Source organism: Protopterus annectens, chromosome 14.part0 (assembly GCF_019279795.1).
Source record: "Protopterus annectens isolate FY-2018-M chromosome 14.part0, PAN1.0, whole genome shotgun sequence".
NCBI classification, from domain to species: domain Eukaryota; kingdom Metazoa; phylum Chordata; order Ceratodontiformes; family Protopteridae; genus Protopterus; species Protopterus annectens.
In genome coordinates, this window is record NC_056748.1 from 361,481,683 (window position 1) to 361,503,569 (window position 21,887).

Sequence of the window (21,887 nt, forward strand, 5' to 3'; positions counted from 1 at the left end):
GGTGACTGCTTCAAAGAAGTCTATCAGGTTTAGGAGACATTTACAAACCCGAACTGGGTGGGGGTCCAGAGTTTGGAGATTAGCAATGTCTTTGTTTATGAGTTCCATGATGACACGTTCCATGGCCTTGCAGACCAGGCTTGTCAGGCTAATGGGGCGGTAGTTCCTTGGGTCCATCGTGGCTCACTCTTTGTGGAGTGGGATAACCGTCGCGGTATGCCATTCAGTGGGCACAAATCCTGAAGTGAGGCTATAATTGAACATGGTACTTAGGTGGGGTGCCAGTTCGTTCTGTAGTTCATGTATTAAGCAGCCTGGGATATTGTCAGGTCCCATAGATGCTGTGTTCCTGGCTTTGGAGAGTGTTGTTTTTACCTGTGCAGCTGTGATTACAGGAACTTTGCATTCTTCCCGTACAGAGATGGGCCCTCTACGGGGTGAGAGATGGGTAAAGTTAGCACTGAACCTATCTGCCAGGATGTTGGCAATATCAGTTGGTTCTGTATATTTAGTGCCATTGTGCTATAACTCAGAGCAGATCTGAGTGTTGCCATTGAGATTCTTGACATCACTATAGAATGCTTTGTGGTTGTCTTTAGAGTTAGTGGCAATTTTGTTTTCGTAACTAGTTTTAGAGGATTTTATGAGGGATCTCAGCTTCTTACGGAGGCTGACCAGGGAGTTCCTCCAGTCATGGGATTTTACTCTTTTTTGCAAAAGTTCCTTTCTTCTGTTGTAGAGTTTGTTTATGGCAGAGGACCACCAGATTGGCTTCCTTTTTTGGGGGGATAGCATCTTGGTTCTGTTAGGGATAGCACGAGCCATGCACTGATGTAAGTGCTTATAAAGTGCATTTGTGTAGGATTCAGCAGTCGTACCTCTATTGTCCGTCTGCATGGGTGTCAAGAAGTTTCCAATTCTGGCTTAAGAAGTGTGAAGATGGTTTTGGAGAAGTTTTTTACGGTGGTTTCCCTAATGGGGGGGGGGGGGTGGGGGCGGGATGTGGATGTCTAGGGTGATTAGCTTGTGGTCGGATCTGACCAACGAGGAATTGACCTCTGGTGTGGAACACTGGTTGCCCATGTTGGTAATGACCAGGTCTAGGATATTGATGCCCCTGGTGGGGGTATGAATAAGTTGATCCAAGGAGCTGGAATGTATGAATTCCAGAAAACACTGAGCAAAAGAGTTGGTACATGAGTAGTTTTCCCAGTTAATGGTGGGGTAGTTGAAATTGCCCATTATTAGGGTGTTGGGTTTTACCCTAATATTTTCCAGTGCATCAAAAAATGAGGAGTGGGAATCCTGGGGCATGGTGGGGGTCTGTAGCAAGCTACAATTTGGAATGCAGTCTTGCCCAGAGTTAGTTGCACTTGGATAATCTCGGATGCATTATGCTGTGCAACTAGCCTGGAGGTGTGGATATCCTTAATGAATATCGACACACCTCCACCTTTAGTGCTTCGGTCCGGGTTAGGTGTCCGAAAGGTGTGGTATGAATTATAGCCTGGTAATGCAGGGGTGCTCTCTGGAGCTTTGAATCAGGTCTCTGTCACTGCACAGATGTCAATGTTCTCCATTTTAAGATGTGCCTCGAGTGAGTGCATTTTGAGGTTTAGACTTCTAGCATAGAGTAGCATTACCCTCAGATTTTGCTTGCTTGTACCTGTTACGGTGGTGAATTTGTCATTTGAACCTTGCCTAAAAAAGGCACTATAGGGGTGGCAAGAGCCTTAGCCAGTATCCAGAATCCTAAGGACAACAGGTGCAGGTCATCTCTGGCAAAGCATCGTGGTCTGTCGATCATGGCAGATAAATACTGGATCCCCTTAGAATGACACCAGAAGCTTAGCCAATTGCTGAAGTCAATCATTTTGTCCTTGTACTGCAGTATCATTCTGGGTGATGGCAGAATGCTACTCAGGGCTAGGGTCATACCTGCCTGGGCTACAAGATCGGAGAGCTCCTTCATGTTTCTTTTCATGTAGTCCAGGGAGGTACGTCTCAGGTCATTCACACCAACATGGACAATGACAGAGTCATATTTGTACTTGTTGTGAAGTGACCTGACTGTATGCGTTATGTGGCGGATCCTGGCACCCGACAGGAAACTGACAGTAACTTTCTCCTTGTTTAGCCTGGTGAGTGGAACATCAGTGTGCCTGACTATAGTCACCTATGACTAGAGTGTTGGGTACGTTGTTATGCCTTATGGGCTGTGGTTGAGTGGCACACTGAGTTTGTGGGCTATGTGTCATTTGGGTTGTGTTGGGGGGGGGTGGAGTTTGCTTGTGTTTCTGCTTTGGAGGTCCCTGTTGCTTGGGCAGGTTTTTATTGAGAGCCTTTGCGAATATAGGTGTGTGTTTTGTGTTTCTATGTGTGTGTTTTGGTAGTGTAGGTTTTGAGGGACTATGTGATGAGTGTGGTGTGGTGCAAGTGTTTACCTTCTCTTCTTGACTGTCTAGTCCAGTCTTGGGTCAAGAGAGCTTTGCTTCCAGTTTGGCTATATAAGTGCATCTCTCACAGGTTGTAGTGTTGGGTGGTAGGAGGAGAGGGTTGCCTGTGTACATGAGGCAATTGCTGCATTGCCCCAAGATGCCCAGATTAATCAGGTAGACAGGAGAAAACACTGGGAGCTAAACCTTAGACTTGCCTGGATTTGTACTTATTTATTAAGTACTAAAAACTGCTTTCCTCTAGACAAGTGAGGAAAGTTGAGTGCTGTAGCAATTTGCAGCTTATTTAGTGCTTATAATGAGTTCTGAACAAGTGCTGAGCTCAAAGAAACAGACTTGAGTGCTGAAACCAAAAAATTGGCTAGTTCTAAGAAGCACAATTAAGCTAAAACGCTTCCCTCCAACACAGAAAGGCTGGGGGGCTCAGAAGCTTACAAATAGTCCTGGATACAGCAAATCTGTATGTGGACTAGACTACTTACAGGAAAGGCAGGAAACAAGCTTAGAAATTTTTTTTTCTTCCCAAATGCTCTCTTTGTACACAGTAGGAGTGCCTGAAATCAAAATAACATCTCACTGCACTCACTCAGGTGAGTGACCAAATGAAATGGGCCCAGAAGGAGTATCCAAATGCAAATTTACAAGAGGGGTATGCAACTCCAAAGCCACCAAGATTAACACCAAAACAAGAACAGGGAGGGGAGGAACTAATTGTAGAGACACAGAGCCACAATTTTCAGTTCAATTAATATTCAGTGAGAAACAAAAATAAATAAAATCCTGTTCCAGATGTAGAAAACAACTTCAATGCTTTCAGAAAACATTATCTTTTATCCACTGAGAGAGAAAAAAGTATTCTTTTTTCCTGACCTTATCAGCTTGTCTCCACAGAAATATGCGAGATAAGATACAGATGCCTTCGGATAAAAGTTTCTCAAGTTACGCGTCAGCATTTATTTGCTAAAGGAAACCTTTTCATTACATTCAATGTTTTTTTAATTGACTTGCTTCCACATAAAAACTTGTTAGCTCACACGAAGGGCCTTAATCCAGTAATTCCACTAAACAAAAGTTATAAAAAGAAAATAATTTTGCTTATATATAATGCTCTTTTGTCCACACTTTCTTCTCTTTTTACACTGCAGTGCCTACATTTCTTAAAACTGAAGAAAGAAAGGACAAAGGGCACCTACTTTAGTATCCCTATTAAACACAAAAATAACTGAAAAAGCTTTACTATATAACATGCAGTATACATCATATTTTATAAAAATGCTGTTACGAGCAAAAATTATTTTACTTAGTTACATCTTTCCTTCCCCTTCCTCTTTCCTTAATGTTCTTCCAAACATTAATGACATGAAGTAGGGCCTATGCTTTGGAGTCCCCCACAACTTTAACAAAGCCAAAAAAACCCCAATATTTCCAGTTTTTTTCTTTTGCCATATTTCACAAATGTGATTGATAATTTGTAATCCCACATTTATTCATTAATTTCTGAGTAGCTGTTTTTTTCCTGATGATCTTCATCTCCCAACTCCAGTCTCTGGTTCATTTTCAATGTACTCCTGGTTCTTCTAGCCAACTCCTGCTTTTTTCTAACTCTCAAGTATTTTACTTTGGAAGACTAGATAATAATACTTGTCTCTCTATGAACTTTATTATCAGCAGAATCCTCTTCTGTTTGATACCTCAGTTTTTGTTGGACAAACATTTGTATTTCCTCCTGGGCTACTCTGTATCAGAAATGACTTTGACCCAACAGGGAAAATAATATTCTGAAGATAGTAAGATACAGCAGCTTGAATCTCACACCTGCTTCTCTACATTCTCTGATTGCTGGAATAAATATATTTATTTTCTGCTTGGTCTACAGTGAGTAATCATTTTCCACAACCACTCTACTGTCTCCAACCTTTAGTACTTCATTCTTCTGCCACAGTTTTGTCAAAATCAACTCTCTTTGGTGGTAGGACTGAATCTTTACTATCAGAGATCTTGGTTGATTTCTCATGGCCAGGTTTCGAGCATACACATGATGTGCCCTTTCAATTAACACCTCCTGCTGTAGAATACCAGTCCAGTTGCTTATTTGTACTTTCATAAAATTAATACAGTCTGTTCCTTCCAGTTTCTCTGGTACAGCAGAAAATCTCAGGTATTCCCTACGTGCTCTGTCTTCTATCTTTTTCTGAAACATCACTTCTTGAGCAGTTTCATACTCAGCCAGCCTTTTCTTCATTTCAGCTTTTGATTTTTGCAGTTTTACTAGTTCATCTGAATATCTGTTTAAAGCTTCTTCCGTTTTTTCCAACCTTTTGTTGCCTAAGTTGATACACACTAAATTTCTACTTTGCTGGCATCCAGGCAGTGCAGTTACTAGCCAGTAATTGAAATTAACCCAAAGAGACAGATTCACTGGCTCTCTTTTCTGACTTTCTCTTTTCACTCTAGGAGAGCTGACATTAAGCTGTTAATTAGCCATTTTGGAAGCCCAACTTTTGGTAAATATTAAAAGAAACAGGAAGGATCCCCAGCATGGCTACTTATACTTATCTGCTAACTTGTAATGGAAACTGGCACAGGTTGTACAACTGTCAGACTGAAGCAACAGTCTCACTATTCAGGTTGGCAGCAAGAAGTTCTGAGGAACAAGTACAACATAATGTACAATATCTAGTATAACTCATGTTATCAGGGGGGAAAATAAAATTTTTATGCATAGCTGGAGACTGTATAGGAGACTACTGAAATGCACACATGGTCATTTCCTGCACTGTAGCACAGAAAACTGGACACTTTTGTATTTCAAATGTCTTTTATTTAATGTTTTGGTTACCAATACCTTTTTCAAATATTATCCCCCACCCAACTATAAGGCCTGTTTGTTCAAAGGGGAAAGAGCTGTCTCCCACCCATCCAGCCCACAGGTTTACAGTCAATCACACGGCTATTATCCAAATATCTATCAGGGCTTTTCTTTTTATGTCATACCTATATTTCTCTGGCTTGCACATGCTTTTAAAAACTCTCCAAGCACATTTCTGGATGCCTTTATATCATGACTCATCCCACGCCACCTTCACTTGCATGAAATGTTGAAAGCTCTACCTTGTACTGTTTCTGAGATACCTGCACTTAATTTTGCATCCTGTTTAATAGTGTCAGTGGGATGAAAAATATATGCATCCTCTCATGACTCACAGGTTGAACTCAGAATCAAAGAATACAAACAAAGGAAAAGCAGAAATGATTTGTATAACTGTACAAAATAAAGGCAACAAAGATAACAGAAGAACAATTTTCCCCTCTAGAGAAGTCAAAGGGAAATTTCAAAACTTTGATACCGTGAGTATGTTAAGGTAGAATGATGTGCGTCACAGAGTTCCACTGCTATTAGAACTGGCCATTTATGTATGCTAGAAGAAAATCAGAAGTGATTACATCCAACAGCATGAACAGACATGATTTCCATGTCTGGTCTGAAAGTGCACAGAAAAGATCTCATTAGAGTTAAGATGTCTGTAGGAAATGTAGCACTTTCCATCTCACCCCATTCCCAAGTGGTTGGTGGCAGAAAGAAGCATCCTTTTCTGCCTATTAAAAAGGAGCCAAACTGACTACATTCTGCCAAAGTCTAATCATGTCAACACTCTTAAAAGGATGGCCACTGTGAATGCTTTCTGTGCTGTGGAGAGTAACAGTGTGCTTAAAAATCATAATACTTACTTTACACCATACACAAATTTTAAAAAAGAACTACATCAGTTGATCTAGTTCAAATATCAAACCTCAGGACTGCCTGCCCTGGGCTAGTCCATTTACCCTGTTAAACAAATAAACGACAGCATTACTACACTTTGGTAAGGGATTCATTGTCAAATGGCTTTAGTGCCATTTAGTTTTGAAACTGTTCATCAAAACCATAATTAGTATGGAGCAAGCCAGTGATAAACTGCAGTATTTTTGTTTTCAGTTTTCTTCACTGTAGTGTGACCATGGTAACCTTGTTAAAATACAAATGCACTTAAAATGTATTGCTTTATAACTTGCCTAATAATTTTGTATTTTGGTTTTAGTGTACAATATATGCAACCCAAACATCACACAGAACAGCATACACAGATTACATTTTAATACAGAAATGAAAAATATTTTCTTCATGCATTATTGGAACTAGCGAAAGCAACAGTTGTAACACATCCACTTGACAAACAGAACAGTGGATAACATCATTACCACTTTCTAGAGTCTGACGTCCTCCAGAAAGTACTCCACTAGGTAACATTCCAGTTGGGGTCAGTCCTTTCAGTGTTATCACACTTTCACTCTCTTCCCTGTAAAACAAAAATAAATAGTTAAATTACTGATGTTACTACAAACATAAAACAAAAATACTGTTAGATAACAACGAAAGAAAGAAAATTGTATGTCTTGCTGTATTCAATATGTAGGATACTAGGCAGCAAATTTCAACAGAAAAAATATACCAAAAACTTTCAAATTGCTTAATTGTATAAAACGATTCAATATCCAGTTAGGGAATTAACCATTGCTACTACTACTACTATACTTCTAATTAAAAGCAAAGAAACATTATAAATTCAAAAAACAAGAACAGTTAGACAATACATGTGTCTTTGCTTTGCCAGCTTTCTCCAAACACATATGTATAACAGACCATCTGTGGCTCCATGATGAAGGCAGACAAAGTCTTAACTGTGATCCAAATGACCTGGATTCAAGTAATGGCCCAGGAAGTGGATGAGCCTTCAATAGGGAAAACAGGAGTAGAACTGCTATGCCAGCCTGTCTCTTTTGGGGTAGACAGGAGTAGCTAGAATGTGTGGTGGTGTCAAAAGAGGGGCACATCACCATGGAGGCAAGGGCAGTTCCCTCATACAGCTACTGCACGCCCACTCACATTACTCCAAACTCTAATACAGGTTAGGGCATACAGTAAAACTCCCTCTCCACCAAAAGTATGACTGACTCTATGCACCTGCTTCACTATTCCAGCTACAGGAAGACTGAATAGCTTTAAATATGAAAAGCTTTTCTCACTGAAGAGAGTGATTTACCTGACAAAGGGACTTATTTGAAGTATGCTTCAAAAGTACAATTTTATAAGGTGCAGTTACCCATGACAGTAGATGTTCAAATTCTTGACTGCTGCTGTAGACCTTAGGCTATAGGGATTGTTTCTTTCCTAGGAAATAGCAATGAGTCAGCTTCAAAAAGCACTGGCTTCCCCAAAATCCCAGACTCTGACTGAAGGTTGGCTAATCCCAAGAAGGGAAATCAGCATTTAGAGTGAAGCTTTTTTCAGGACTTTCTTTCCCATGCAACAAGAAAACAGGGTTACAACAAACAATAACAATAAAAAAATATAAAGTAGAAAACATACATTCGTACTTTATATCCTAACTAAAACTCTATATGAGTAGAGGGATGGAGGGTGGGTACAGCTACTGTAACACTGAGAAATTCGAACATCTACTATTATGGTTAAGTACAACTTACACAACTGTACTACATACATAATTCCCACTGCTGCTGTAGCCCTTAGGCTACATGGGTTGATTACCAAAGCCTATCCAACCTGGAAGGAGGAAGAATATGGATCCAGAAGCTCCTGGAGAATGCTCCTAGTGATCTTAGACATGAACAGTTAAATGGGTTCCAGTATGTAATACTATCTAAAAGTATGTACAGAGGGACATGTAGCTATCTCTAGAATGCTACTAGAGTCTACTCCTTTCCAGTTGCTATCAAAGAAGATAAGGCTAGTGGAATATGCACCGATACAGCCTGGAATGAATTTGACATTGTGGGAATATCAAAAAAACAATAACTGAGGACAACCAACTGGAATTTTTGGTTTAGACACAAGGTGTCACTTTTTTACCCTTGATGAGAAATAAATACCTTATAATCATTGTAAAGGGCTTAGTTCTGTCAGCAAAGTACCCAAGCATCTTATGCACATCCAGAGTATGGAGTATGCTTTTTCCCTCGTTTTTAGGTTCTGGATAGAAAACTAGGAGACTGATCCTGAACCCCCCCCCCCCCAAAGTAAACTCTGAAACCACATCAGGCATGAATGAGGTGTATGTTCTTAAAGAGACCGTGGACAATCAAGTAGGGTTCACCTACCACAAGAGCTAGCAGTGTCACTGGTGTCATAGGTAGCACACCTGGCTTTGGTGCATAAGGCTGTGGGTTCTATTTCCACACCAGGCAGATGGATTGTTGACAATGCAGTGCAACATACAAGGGGTGCTATACTCCTGAGTGTGTCATCCTTCGATAAGACGTTAAAGTGAGATACCATATTTGTTTGTGTTATACCTCCCCAATTTGCATCCTGAGTGGTGGCAGCTCAGGTGGATGCAAAAGACCCCATGGTGCCTACTGAAGAGAGTAAGGGAAGCTCCTGATCTCCTGGCCAAATTTCCTTCTATTAGTACAAATACCACCTACGGTCTCCCCTGCAAAAAGGTTACTAGCCTAGTGGGACTAACCTGGTTAACAAATGATAAATAAAATAAAAATAAAAACTCAGACATACTTCTTGTAGATGTCAGAAGTAAGTGCAGAGTGAAGAGGAGTATGGTTTTCTAGGTCAACAACCTTAAATTAGCATGAAAAGTAGGTTCAAAGGGTGATATAATCAACTTCTCTAGCATACAGCTGAGATCCCAAGGAGGAGCAACCTGTTTACTAGAAGTTCTCAGGGGTAAAACTCTTTTCTGAAACTGTTTTTCCACAAACAGAGAACAAAGAACAGGATCCATCAGCAAACATGCAGAAATGGCTGCAAGATGAACCTGTATGGTGGAATGAATGAGGCCAGAGGAAAGTAACCCGCACAAATATTTGACCACCACTGGTAAAAAATCCCTGCCTGGCCTATGGTTATTGGTTAGGCACCAACTAGAAAATAATTTGCAATTACCAACATAGGCTTTTCAAGTAGCAGGCATTAGTGTCTTTCCCTTTTTTTAATTTCTCCAAATCTTTTGGGTTTCTAATACTATGACGGAATGGACCTCATTCCTCAGTCAAAGTACAATTAATGAAATTAGTATCGTTTCAAGCTTTGATATCGGCCAGAAGTGCTCTTCATAGCACCCACAATGTGCTCAGTAATGAATCTTGCAATTCGTATGGAGTTACATGTATTGGTAACATATCTAAATACAATTGTAGAATCTTTTTTATAAGACCCATTGCTCCTACTACTATTGGGACTGTATGGATATCTTTCTTCCACATTGCTCTCATTTTTGCCTGCAAATCCTGACATTTTATGACTTTGTCTCTCTCTGGAGACAAGACACTGTAGTCACTAGGTGTGGCAATTTCAATGATCAATGCTACTTTTGTCTTCTTTTCATGGACCACTATATCCGGTTTTCTAGCATCTATCTTCTGAACTGCTGGTAATGGGTAATCCCATGTGATGTACATTTCTTCATTTTCTTTGATGCCTTGTGGCTCATGTTTCCAGTGTTTTTTAGCCACTTCAATACCATAATGTTTACACAATCCCCAGTGCAACAATCTTATCACATTATTATGCCTTTCAATATATAGTCGTTCTGCCATTAGTATGTCAAAACCAGCAATGAGGTGTGTGATTGTTTCCAATTCGGTTTTACAAAACCTACATTTATCTGTTTCTCCCACATGTTTAATGGACTTTGTAAACCAACGTGTATGCAGCACACTATTTTGGGCCACCAATATTAACCTTTCATCTCTTGGACTGAATTCGCCTCTACTTAGCCATTCCTGCATTTGTTCCTCATCAACATAAGGTTCTTTCAGAAGTTTTCTATACTTGCAACTATATTTATGCATTTTCCACATTTCTTGCCCTCTCATCTGCTCCTTCACCTTATATGCTTTCTTTTGTTTTTTTGGCACATTCAGTTGCTGCCTGATTTTTATCTACTTCTGGTTTGACTATACATTCCTGCTTGACACCAATATGCTTCTGCTAGATTAAGCAGAGAAGTCATCTTAGATTTATTCTCCTCATGTTTCAAAACTTTCACTACATTTGGGTCTTGTGAGGTCAGCAGATATGTGTGGAGTTCCAGGATTGCATATCTATACATGTAATTAATTTCAAGGAGGCTCATCCTTCCTTCGGAATGGGGAATATATAATCTTGGTATGCACTGACTTTTATAAATCATTTGGTGAGGATGAACCATCCTTCTTGTTTTCCTGTCTAATCTATCCAACACTTTTTGTGGAGAGTCTATCACTCCAAAACTGTAAGTTAGGACAGGAAGAGAAAACTGGTTTATAGCTTGGATTTTGTTCCTAGATGTCAACGCTGTTTTCATGATTAATTTAAGTCTTCTAAAGTATTCTTTACTAAGTTTTATTCACATTTGTTCAGGTTTTATTGTTGATCCTTAATCAATTCCAAATATTTTTACACTCCCTCTTGCTCAAGTTCTTTTATATCACATTCTTGTCCTAGACTGATGTTATCCCTGGTGCTGCAGTTTTCCTGCTTTAAAGGTTGCTTTTGCACATTTAACAAGACCAAATTATATTTTTATATCATCTGAAAAAGTTTTGACAACTTTAAGTTGTGCTTTCAGTTCCTCATCTGATGAGCTATACAGTTTTTAAATCATCGACAAAGAAGATGAGAAGTGTTTACACTTTCTTGTTTTCTAGGAGCCAAATTATGGTCATGGCCTAAGCAGTTAAGTAGACAGCTTAATGGGTTAAGGGCAAGGCAGGATAGCAGCTGTAACAGAGTCACCTTGGAATATCCCCCTTTGAATTTTTATCCCTGGGATAATAATTTGTCCTTTATCATGGCTTAATTGCAAAGTGGTCTGCCACTGTTTCATGGTCACTGTAATGTAGTCGATTAATGTAGGGTGTATCTTACACATTTTTAAGCACTCTTTTATCCATGAATGTGGGATACTATCAAAATGCTTTTCTGTAGTCAATGCATGCCATACTTAGATTCTTCCCTTTTTACAGTTCTCCACTATGACTTTATTTAACAACAAATGATCCTTTATTCCACATGACTTTCTTTTATTGCCCTTTTATTCTACTGCCATAATTGAGTTTTCTTCTAAATGACTATAAACTCTGTCGGCATCAGTTCCCGTGTATAGTTTATATGTCGTCGGAAGGCAAGTTATTGCTCTATAATTCTTAGGGTAGCTTGCAGGTTCACTCTTAAGTAGGAGCATTGTTTTTCCTGTTGTTAACCAAGTTGGTATCTGTCCGGGGTGTGCGTATAAATAGTTCTTACTCATGGCTAAATCTTCGTACAAAGATGTTAATACTTTTAGCCAAAAGTTAGGTACTGCATCTGGGCCTGGGGATTTCCAATTAGAGGCTTTTCTTAATTTTGTTTCAATCTCTTTGGCTGTTACTTCATCCCATTATATATCATGTACCTTTAAACTTCGTATTCTTTCTTTTACTTCTACCCATTTAGCATCTTTGTTATGTTCCACAGGATCTTCACAGATACTTCTCCAAAATGCATCTATTTCTTCTTTTTTGTGGTGGTCTTTCAATTTGTTTTACCTTATTTCCCAATTCTCTATAAAAATGGAGTAGCCTTTAGGCTATATGGGTTGATTACCAAAGCCTAGCCAACCTGGAAGAGGAAGAATATGGATCCAGAAACCCCTGGAAAATGCTCCTAGCAATCTTCGACATGAACAGTTAAAAGGGATCCAATATGTAATACCTTGTAAAAGGACATACAGAGAGACATGTAGCTGCTTCTAGAATGCTACTAGAGTCCACCCCTTTTCAGTATGCCATCAAAGAAGTCAAAGCTGTAGTGGAATGTGCATTGATACTGTCTGGAATGAATTTGCCACTGTGGGAATAGCATAAAACAATAATTGAGGACACCCAACTGGAACTTTTTTGTTTAGACACGGTCACTTTTTTGCCCTTGATAAAAAATAAATACTTTATAATCATTGTAAAGGGCTTAGTTCTGTCAAGATAGTACCTAAGCATCTTATGCACATTGAGAGTACGGAGAATGCTTTCTCCCTTGTTTTTAGGTTCTGGATAGAAAATTGGGAGACTGTTTTTTTTTCACCAAAGTAAACTCTGAAACCATATCAGGCATGAATGAGGTGAATGTCTTAAACAGACCCTATCCCTGTGGAAAATCATGTAGGGTTCACCCACCACGAGTGCTAGCAGTGTCAGTGGTGCAACAGGTAGCACACTCGGCTTTGGTGCAAAAGGCTGTGGGTTCTATTCCTACACCAGGTAGATGGCTTGTTGACAATGAAGTGCAACATAAAGGAGGTGCTGCACTCCTGAGTCTATCATCCTTTGGATGAAACATTAAACTGAGATACCATCTTTGTTTGTGTTATACCTCCCCAATTTGCACCTTGAGTGGTGGCAGCTCATGTTGATGTAAAAGACCCCATGGCACCTACTGAAGAGAGTAAGGGTAAGCTCCTGATGATCTGGCCAAATTTTCTCCTATTAGTATAAATACCACCTAGGATCTCCCCTGTAAAAAGGCTACAAGCCTTGTGGGACTAACCTGGTCAACAAATGTTAAAATAAAAAAAATAAAAACTCATACGTACTTCTTGTAGATGTCAGAAGTAAGAGCATAGCGACAAGGACTATGCTTTTCTAGGTCAAATAAACCAAGTAAAAGCCAGCAAAGGTACAAAAAAGAACTATAAACTCCAAACAAGTACCCTTGACAGGAAAATACAGCAGTCAATTGTTCTTTGATGCAAGAATCCAATTTTAATTCACACAAGCAGCTTCCAAGGTTTAAAATCAAAGCACATAAAGGCACAAACGCCCTTCACCAACTCAGCGTTTTCGTCTAGTTAAAACAGACTTTCATCAGATGCAGGCTCTTACCAAACTACACATATTTATATCAATTAATATTTAAACTATCCAATCAGCAACACTAAATAAATAAATATGATTGAAAAAGCTTAAAACCCATGCCTTGTCATTTGTAAAATAAAATGTTAAAAACACAGTTAAAAGACTTGAAAATTTTCATTCCAAATGTTAATAAAGTTGCATATCAATAAAAAATGAATAAATACAACTAAATATTCAACATCACACAATACAATTTTAAAAGACATATAAAATTTAAGTTTGCATTTAAAATGTTATGTGAACTTATTAGTATTTCTTTATCAAATGCTCCCTCTAGTGACCTTTTGTGGAAATGCAAATAAATAGGAAACTTTTTCCTTTTGCTATTCATAATTTAGCGGATCTGATTTTAAGTAGTGGGGCAATGGAAACATTATCATTTACACCATGGGGCGTCCCAGCGTCTAAAGTGATTTGCCACCACAATTCCTTGTATTCAATTTTTTCTTCCCACAATCCGCCCCTTGCTTCCTTTTTTATTTGTTCCACCACAAAATGAAATTCACTCTATCACATACCTTGGTGTGCTTGTATATAGCATTTGTTTCTTTTTAGTTTTGTATATCTATTTATGCTCGTATATCCTTCTCCTTAACATACGCTCAATTTTTCCTATATAGAAGGATCTACATTCCACACAGGTAGCCAGATACACTATTCCAGATGATTCACAGTTAAAGTAGTCTTTGCCCTCAATCAGTCTGTCCCTACTTTCTATAAATACCTGATCAGTATTTGCTATATTACCTCAATGAGAGCAGCGACCACATTTATAGGTCCGGCGTCTTCTCCTATTCCCTTCCTTCCTTTTCCAGTCAATTTCTAAAATAGTCTAAGTTACGCAAATTTTTATATACAATTTTGAGGGGTTCCCTAGACACTCCTTCCAGGTCAGTAAAATTAACAAACCTTTCCCATTCAGTTTTTACAACTTTTCTAGCTAAACCGCAGAAGGCATTAAATTCCAATACTAATGCTTTTCCAAAGTTTTGCTCAGAGGTAGCCATGCATGTATCAACTTCATTAGTGTTCTCTCCTAGTATGGGCTTAAATTTTCCTTCTGCCCTCATTTATTTCTGACTTTACCCCTCTTATCAACTCATTGGGATACCCCATATTCAGAAAAAAATGTTCTAATAATTCACTTTCATGCTGAAAATCCATTTCTAAGGGGGTCATTCTGCTTCCTCATACGTACTGGCCTTTCACTATATTCCTTTTATAATGGGGGGGGGGTGGGCACTATTATAGTGTACAAAAGAATTGCAGAATGTAGGCTTTCTATAGACCCTTGATTCAAATCTGTCCTAGCTCTTACATATTTCTACGTCAAGGTATTCAAGTTTCTCTCTGGAGCATTTGTGGGTAAATCTCAAAAAAATAGTAGTGTTGTTTATGTAATACATGAATTCTTCCAACTTGTGCATAGTCTCAATCCATAAAATCACTATATCATCTAAAAATCTCCTATAAAATGTCCAGCACACCGCATACTGGGATCCCAAAACATATTTCTCTTCCCATTTACCTAGAACAAGGTTGGCATAGGTGGGAGTGCAGGCTGCTCCCATCGCAATGCCCTGGATCTGCTGGTAAAATTCCCCTTTAAAAAAGATGAAATTGTACTTCAATACTAATTCCATCAATCCAGTACATACCAATTTCTCCTTTTGAATTAATTCAGTGTCTTCAAATATTATCTGTTCAAGCATACTCATACCTTCAGTGTATGGTTTGCTGGAGAATAAGTCAATCACATCCACTGTAACAAAGGCTAAATCTTCCCTATATAATTCATACTTAAATACCTTCGGAAGATCCCAGGAATCTTTCAATACTGCCTTTCCTTTCAACCATATTTCTTTCAATTTGCTGTCCATATATTTTGTTAATGGAAGTGTTCTGGATCCCTCAGCTGAGACTATCGGTCTTAAGGGAGGGTCCCTCTCATCCTTGTGAGTTTTCGGTATACCAAATATAGATGGTATTCTAGGCTTGTCAACTTTTAATAATGCAAACGTTTTGGGATCAATTAAGTCTTCCATTAACATGTCTTCCAAAACTGCATCAATTTTTCTATAGGAAATATTAATTTCATTTACAGATACACTGGAGTATTTATTGCTATCCCTTAAAATTTCATTCATTTTACCTTCATAAATGATAGTATCCATCAGCACAATCCCACCCCCCTTTGTCAGGTTTCATCACTTGGACTTCAAAATTCTCTTGCAACTCAGCTAGGACCTCCTTCTCCTTATTATTTCAATTAGACATATCTAGCATTGGACAATTCTCTCCATACTTCCTTCTCAACTACTTTTCTGAAGTTCTTTAGTTGAGGATGTAGGGGTGGGTTGTAAGTGCTTTTACACCTGAATTTACTATCAACTTCATTACTTTTTGATGGAAACATCAAACCAAGGTTGACTTTCCTAGTAAATATTCTTAAATCCATTATAGTTTTTGTAAGGTTACCTTTCTTTTGGGGTATACATTTTAAGAATTTAGATAAGAGACTAAAATGTTCCTTAACAAGTTTAACACTACTAAAATTAATTATACTAAACCCTTCACATGTATATTTCTACTCATTTCCTTCATCAACACATATTTGACAGGAAAAATGGGGATGGGGTATACTCTCTCTGTTCAGTATCCCCCCCCCCCAGTAAAAATTTTGTTGCTGATAATTTTTATTATTTCTTATTCTTTCAGATCTACGCAATTCTGGGTAGTCAGAAAAGTCATCAAGGTCCCCCACATTCTCACTCACACATGCATTTTCCATTTCATTACTCCCTGTGGTAATATTACTTTCTGGCTAGTTGTATTTATTCATTTTTATTGATATGCAGCTTTATTAACATTTGGAATGAAAATGTTCAAGTCTTTTAAGTGTGTTTTTAACATTTTATTTTACAAATGACAAGGCATGGGTTTTAAGCTTTTTCAATCATATTTATTTATTTACTGTTGCTGATTGGATAGTTTAAATATTAATTGATATAAATATGTGTAGTTTGGTAAAGAGTCTGCATCTGATGGTCTGTTTTAACTAGACGAAAACGCTGAGTTGGTGAAGGGCGTTTATGTGCCTTTATGTGCTTTGATTTTAAACCTTGGAAGCTGCTTGTGTGAATTAAACTTGGATTCTTGCATCAAAGAACAACTGACTGCTGTATTTTCCTGTCAAGGGTACTTGTTTGGAGTTTACTTTTCTAGGTCAAGTTAATTAATACTAGGGTGTGCCAATCTCCTCCTTGTCTTGTGTGAGCAGAGCCGGTCTCTGAAGAAGCTTGTGGTTAATTGCACTTGGCCAATTCCATTTGAGGGAAGAACCAATTTTGCCTGGGACAGAAGGCTGTCATCATAAAGATTTTTGGGTTATCCTTTTGAATATTCAGAATTACCTTGGATATCAGTGGAAATAGTGGAAATGCATAAATAAACATTACCTTCCAAGGGCATGAAAATGCATCTCTTTTCCAACTTGCTTTCAAGAAGCCAGGGCATAAAACTTGTTTGTTTTGAATGGAAGTGAACACATCTATAGGGTGTATTCCCCACAAATGGATCAATTCATGGAAGACCCCCTTGTTCAATTTCCATTCAAGAGTCTGTGTCCTGGTACTGTTCAGCTTTACTGTTACTACGTTTTGCTCTGACAGAATGCAAGATGCTTGGAAGGTTAAAGAAAGTGGCGCCGGAAGCTGTTAAAGGCGGGGGGGGGGGGGGTTAGAGGGGCATTTAGTGATCTAAAAAGGGGAGTTTTTATTACTATTTACTACCACAACATAGGTTCACCTGGAGGACATTTTAAGCTTAGCCAATTCCCTTTTGGTGCTTGAATTCCCATGGCTGATAATTGTATATTAGCCCTAGTGAGAATAACTGTGATCATACCATAGATAATTTGAAGGGGGCCCGTGTAAGGGATGCAGCATTTAGGAACTGCCTCTATCCATAGAGGCAGTTATGGAGTACATTTTCTATTACCCATCCTTAACGTCAAGTTGCATTTGAATATGGACAGATGAGCTTTATTTTATTTTTATGGATAGTTGGTTCTGGAACAGTGGTATCCTCTGTGAGATATATATATATATATATATATATATATATATATCAGTCTCTCCGCAACATTCAGTTTACATACCTGGACTGCGTATTTTTGAAGCCATTTGACTTGCTGATGTTCAGTAGGTCCAGTTGTATTAGGTCAGAGGATGCCTTGTATGACAGACATGTTACCTCTAAGCACTCTGTAGGCTACTGAGTACAGTGATAAATCTTTGAGATGGTCCATGCAAGACCTATTGTTTAGGACTTGTATTCTTTTAATAAGGTATCTCTGTGGGGCCCTAAGCAGGGTAATAGATTGAGCCCCCCCCCCAGAGCAGCCCCTCCTGTAGCAACCCCCCACTACTCTAGCGGCAGCCCTCTCCCCAGCCACTCCAGTGTTCCATTACTCGGTTACTTCCCTTCAGTTACCATAAGCACTGTTCAAACCTGTCAGCGTGCATACTGTTTCTTATTTACTTCTACAGCGATTACAGAAATTACAATAAAATAGCACAAACATTGAGCCATTTGCTCAACAAACAATACAGTCCCGCAATGAAACAGACTTAGCATGAGCAGTAAACTTCTCTGTCCTTGAAACTCACATTCATTGAAATGGGATAAAAACCCACATTCACTTTGCATCTGACCAGTAGAGGACTAAGCTTACATTTGGGCTGTTTTCAAATCATAGCCTTCTTGCACATTTTAGGGCCATGCAGACATGTATGCATTCTTTGATCCACCTTCATGATTTTATAAAATTATGTTTGTTGTATAATTTAAATTTGTAGTTTTGAACAGTCTTCTAGTAAGCAATGAAACAAAATGTGTGAACCAATAACGACAGAATTACCCATTTCAGAAAATTTTAACCATAAAGGGCTACTCAAACTTGTCATTACAATCCACCAATATCAGTAAATATGCAAAATCTCTGCAGAAGTAAAGGTCATCTAAATAATTCCACATTAAAGGGAACAGTAACTAATGGTTGCTGCAAGCAAACAACTTTATCTTTCATTGTTTCATCTACAAATAAAGTGCCTGTTGCCCTTGAAGAATAAATTTAATATGTTACATAAAAAAATGATAAGCTTATAATATTGCAGTAGGAAATGGATGACAAACTGATAACAGGTTCATAGTTACTAGGTTATTCCTCCAAAGGAGGACATTTACAGGACGGCAGCATCAACACCTTACTCCCTTTAAAGTACAACACAGTACAGTATCAGCAATCCATCTGGATACTGTGGGAATAGAACCCCCAGCCTTCTGCGTCAAAAGCAAGGATATTACCTGTTGTGCTACTACCAATGCAAGTGTACTTGGCATAAGAAGCACTAAACTTCTCCTACCCTGTAGCTCTCAGCTCCTTCTAAAATCCACTTGACAGTCAACTAAATCTCTTAACTTCGCAGCACAAGAACTCTGGAAAAAGCCAAATGAGTTTTTTTTGAGGGGGTGAGAAAGGCCCAACACCAGGGACACATTTTAAAAACTGCTTGTATAGTCTTACTACGTTACTAAAATAAAGTGTTTTGTGTTATTATGTGTTTCCTGAAAGATAGGAAGACTGAAACTTAAAGAGCTATTATTACTTAGTGAGTTCAGTTCTCACTGATTTGCCAGAAAACCACAAATTTTAAGAGGAACAAACCAAAAGTATGAGCCAAATATTCAAATATTCTAGGAAAATCTGTACAGTTGAGAGCTTACACACACACACACACACACACACACAACAATATAAATGAACTGGACACAGAGCAGATCAGCAGCATAACTGGACACAGAGCCGATCAGCAGCAGAAATGAACTGGACACAAAGCAGAATATGTCTCCTTACCTTAGCTGACAACAAATGTGATGTGTGATCAGGCAGCATCATAACCGGACAAAGAGCAGATCGGCAGCATATGTAAACAGAATTAACTGACAACAAATGTGATATGTGATCAGGCAGGCATCATCGGAAGTTTAAATTCTGAGTGTTTAAATCTGTAGCGGGCGAATGCACAGGTCGTTTACAAACTAACATTTCGGATTCAGCATCTGAAAGTCCACATATTCAGGCAGTCAGGCTCCAGTAAACAAAAATGAAATAAAACAATGAATGCTGCTTTAATGCGATCACAACTTTAACGATAGTGAACACATTTCCGTGTTTTAAAAATGCAGCTGAAAAGTGTTGTAAAGGTAGCACCAGAGAACTGCCGTGCATACCCGTGTATTTTAAAATGCTACTCAAAACAACAGCTCAATGACTGTTGTAAAGGTAACAGCAGGGAACTGCTGCGCATACCTACATATTTAAAATGCTACTTGGCGATCTGCAATGTATCAGAAAAATAAATGCCACCAGCAACTGGAACAAGAAAGATAGTTCCCCTAGTTAAACATCATGCTGATTTTTATTTTAGGTTTAAAGTTCCTTCCTGCATACTTAATTGAAGGGGTGTTTCTGGGACGAAAAAATGGAGGAGGGCAATCCCTGGGCAGTCCTTCATCTGCAACATTAAAACTAAGGAAAAAAAAAACAAAACAAAAAAAAAAACCAAAGGGCGTTATTACTGAGCCATTTCTGCACCCTTATACTGTAAGCAGCACTGCGAGAGTGTTTTGAGGTGGAAGATGGCTCATAATTACCAGAGCTGTGAGCATGAGGAGATGAAAAAGCATTCAAAGTTACCATTTCTTGTAGCTTTGGCAGTATTTCAGTATTCTAGGCTGATATATTGAAAGGATGGGGGAGAAACTCACACTGGAAATGAGGAACCCTCTGTTGAAGCGCATAGTGGTCTTTTAACTAAGCAAGGGATGGGGAGGTGCAATTTAAAGCATATTATCATAAACACATGCCAACGGCTTTGAAATAAAGTTTTAGTACATTTTACTGCAGCATAATAATAAATAATCTTAAAGCATGCACAAGCACGTACTTTGCGTATGCCTGGCTACTCTGCAAATTGACTTGTACTGGCAGCAGTGTTTAAATTAGAACGATAATCAGAAATATAGTACTGGTGAAGCAAAGACGCAATTCCCGCAAGATCCAATTTACGCAAACTGTGGATTTTATAGAAGTTTAAACCTGGATTAGTCTTAATGCAAAACACAAAGCAACATTACACAATTTTTCTGAATGCGGAAGTCGCTATTAAAACCGGCAACACTTACATTTTTGTTTAAAAACAAGTGAAATAATTGCAAAAGTATCATAAAAGTAAATTACTCACAACAGTCCATGTTAACGTACTGGCTATCATTAGAAAGAGCAAGTGAGAGAGACAAAACACACTAACAAAAGAAGCCATCCTACACTACGGAATAAAATACAAGCCTTATGACCGTTGAAGTAAATGTCAGCTGACAAAAGTAGGAACATGACTCAATTGTATAGGATGAGTATTATACCAGTTGCGCCATTATATGTGGGGGTGTTGACTCTGGCTGCAGCAATGGTGTGATTAGTTTTCTGCACTTGGAGCTGCAGATGAACCAAAGGGTAAAGCACAGAAATGATAATGTGACCCAGAAACAGATAACCTTGGACATTTCCTGAAGCCTATGGTTATTGGAATATGTTAGTAAGTATCTTTTAAGAATGAGAGGTAACAGGTTCTGTAAGGAACATTGGAACTTTTGCCTACAGAACTAGAAATGAAAGATCTAGTTCTGGCCTCTTTCTTTGGTACCAAAAACATTCTAGAATAGAAGCCTTTGTCCATTTGACTTAATGGCACTGGTTAAATGACTCTCTTACATGAGTAAAAACTGAAGAAACTGAGGGAAAAAAATCTGTTCTATTCAGAGCATAGGGAAGTATTTTTCTGAAAGGTGCGTTTGTGTCTAGTGCCACTTAACACCCAGGAGTACAAAACAATCTTTTTGACAAAGGGGAATGTTGAGGTGATGTAAAGGAGCCAGAGCTTTTGAATCTGTCTGGTTGCTGTTTCCTAGGCAGGAAGCAGCCCATCTAGCTTAATGCATAACTCAGCAGTGGTAATGATGAACATTTGAGGTGGCACCAGTGAGATGGAAGCTAGAGGTCAGCAGTGGCAAAACCAAAGAGGAGAAAAAGAAACATGTAACATTTCTGTCACTTTCATTAATTTTCTGACAACTGCTTTATCCAATTCAGGGTTGTGGGACAGGATGAACCTAAACTTGCAGCAAAGCTTATAAAGCAGAGAATTTATTTTGGAGATGATGATAGTTCATTTGAAAACATACATATGTTTTATTACCATGCACATTTATGGTTAATTTAGCAGGATCAACAATTTAGAAAACAGCATGTCAGTGAATGCAGAAAGAAACCAGACCCCTCCCCCTAGTGAAAACCCACTTATGATAATTTAGGAGAATCAACAATTTAGCAATCTGCATGTATGTGGAAAAAAAAACAGTGACTCC

General features: G+C 38.5%; 1 protein-coding gene across 7 annotated transcripts in view; it reads right to left on the reverse strand.

Annotated features, from left to right (window-relative positions):
• The window catches only part of PPP3CB (protein phosphatase 3 catalytic subunit beta), a 1,778,441-nt gene that overhangs the window by 98,151 nt on the left and 1,658,403 nt on the right, over nucleotides 1-21,887 (reverse strand). For all 7 annotated transcript variants that reach the window (XM_044056087.1, XM_044056085.1, XM_044056086.1 and 4 more), the window contains one exon: nucleotides 6,696-6,793. In XM_044056087.1, the coding sequence (XP_043912022.1) occupies nucleotides 6,696-6,793 (98 nt within the window). The remainder of the gene's footprint in view (nucleotides 1-6,695; nucleotides 6,794-21,887) is intronic.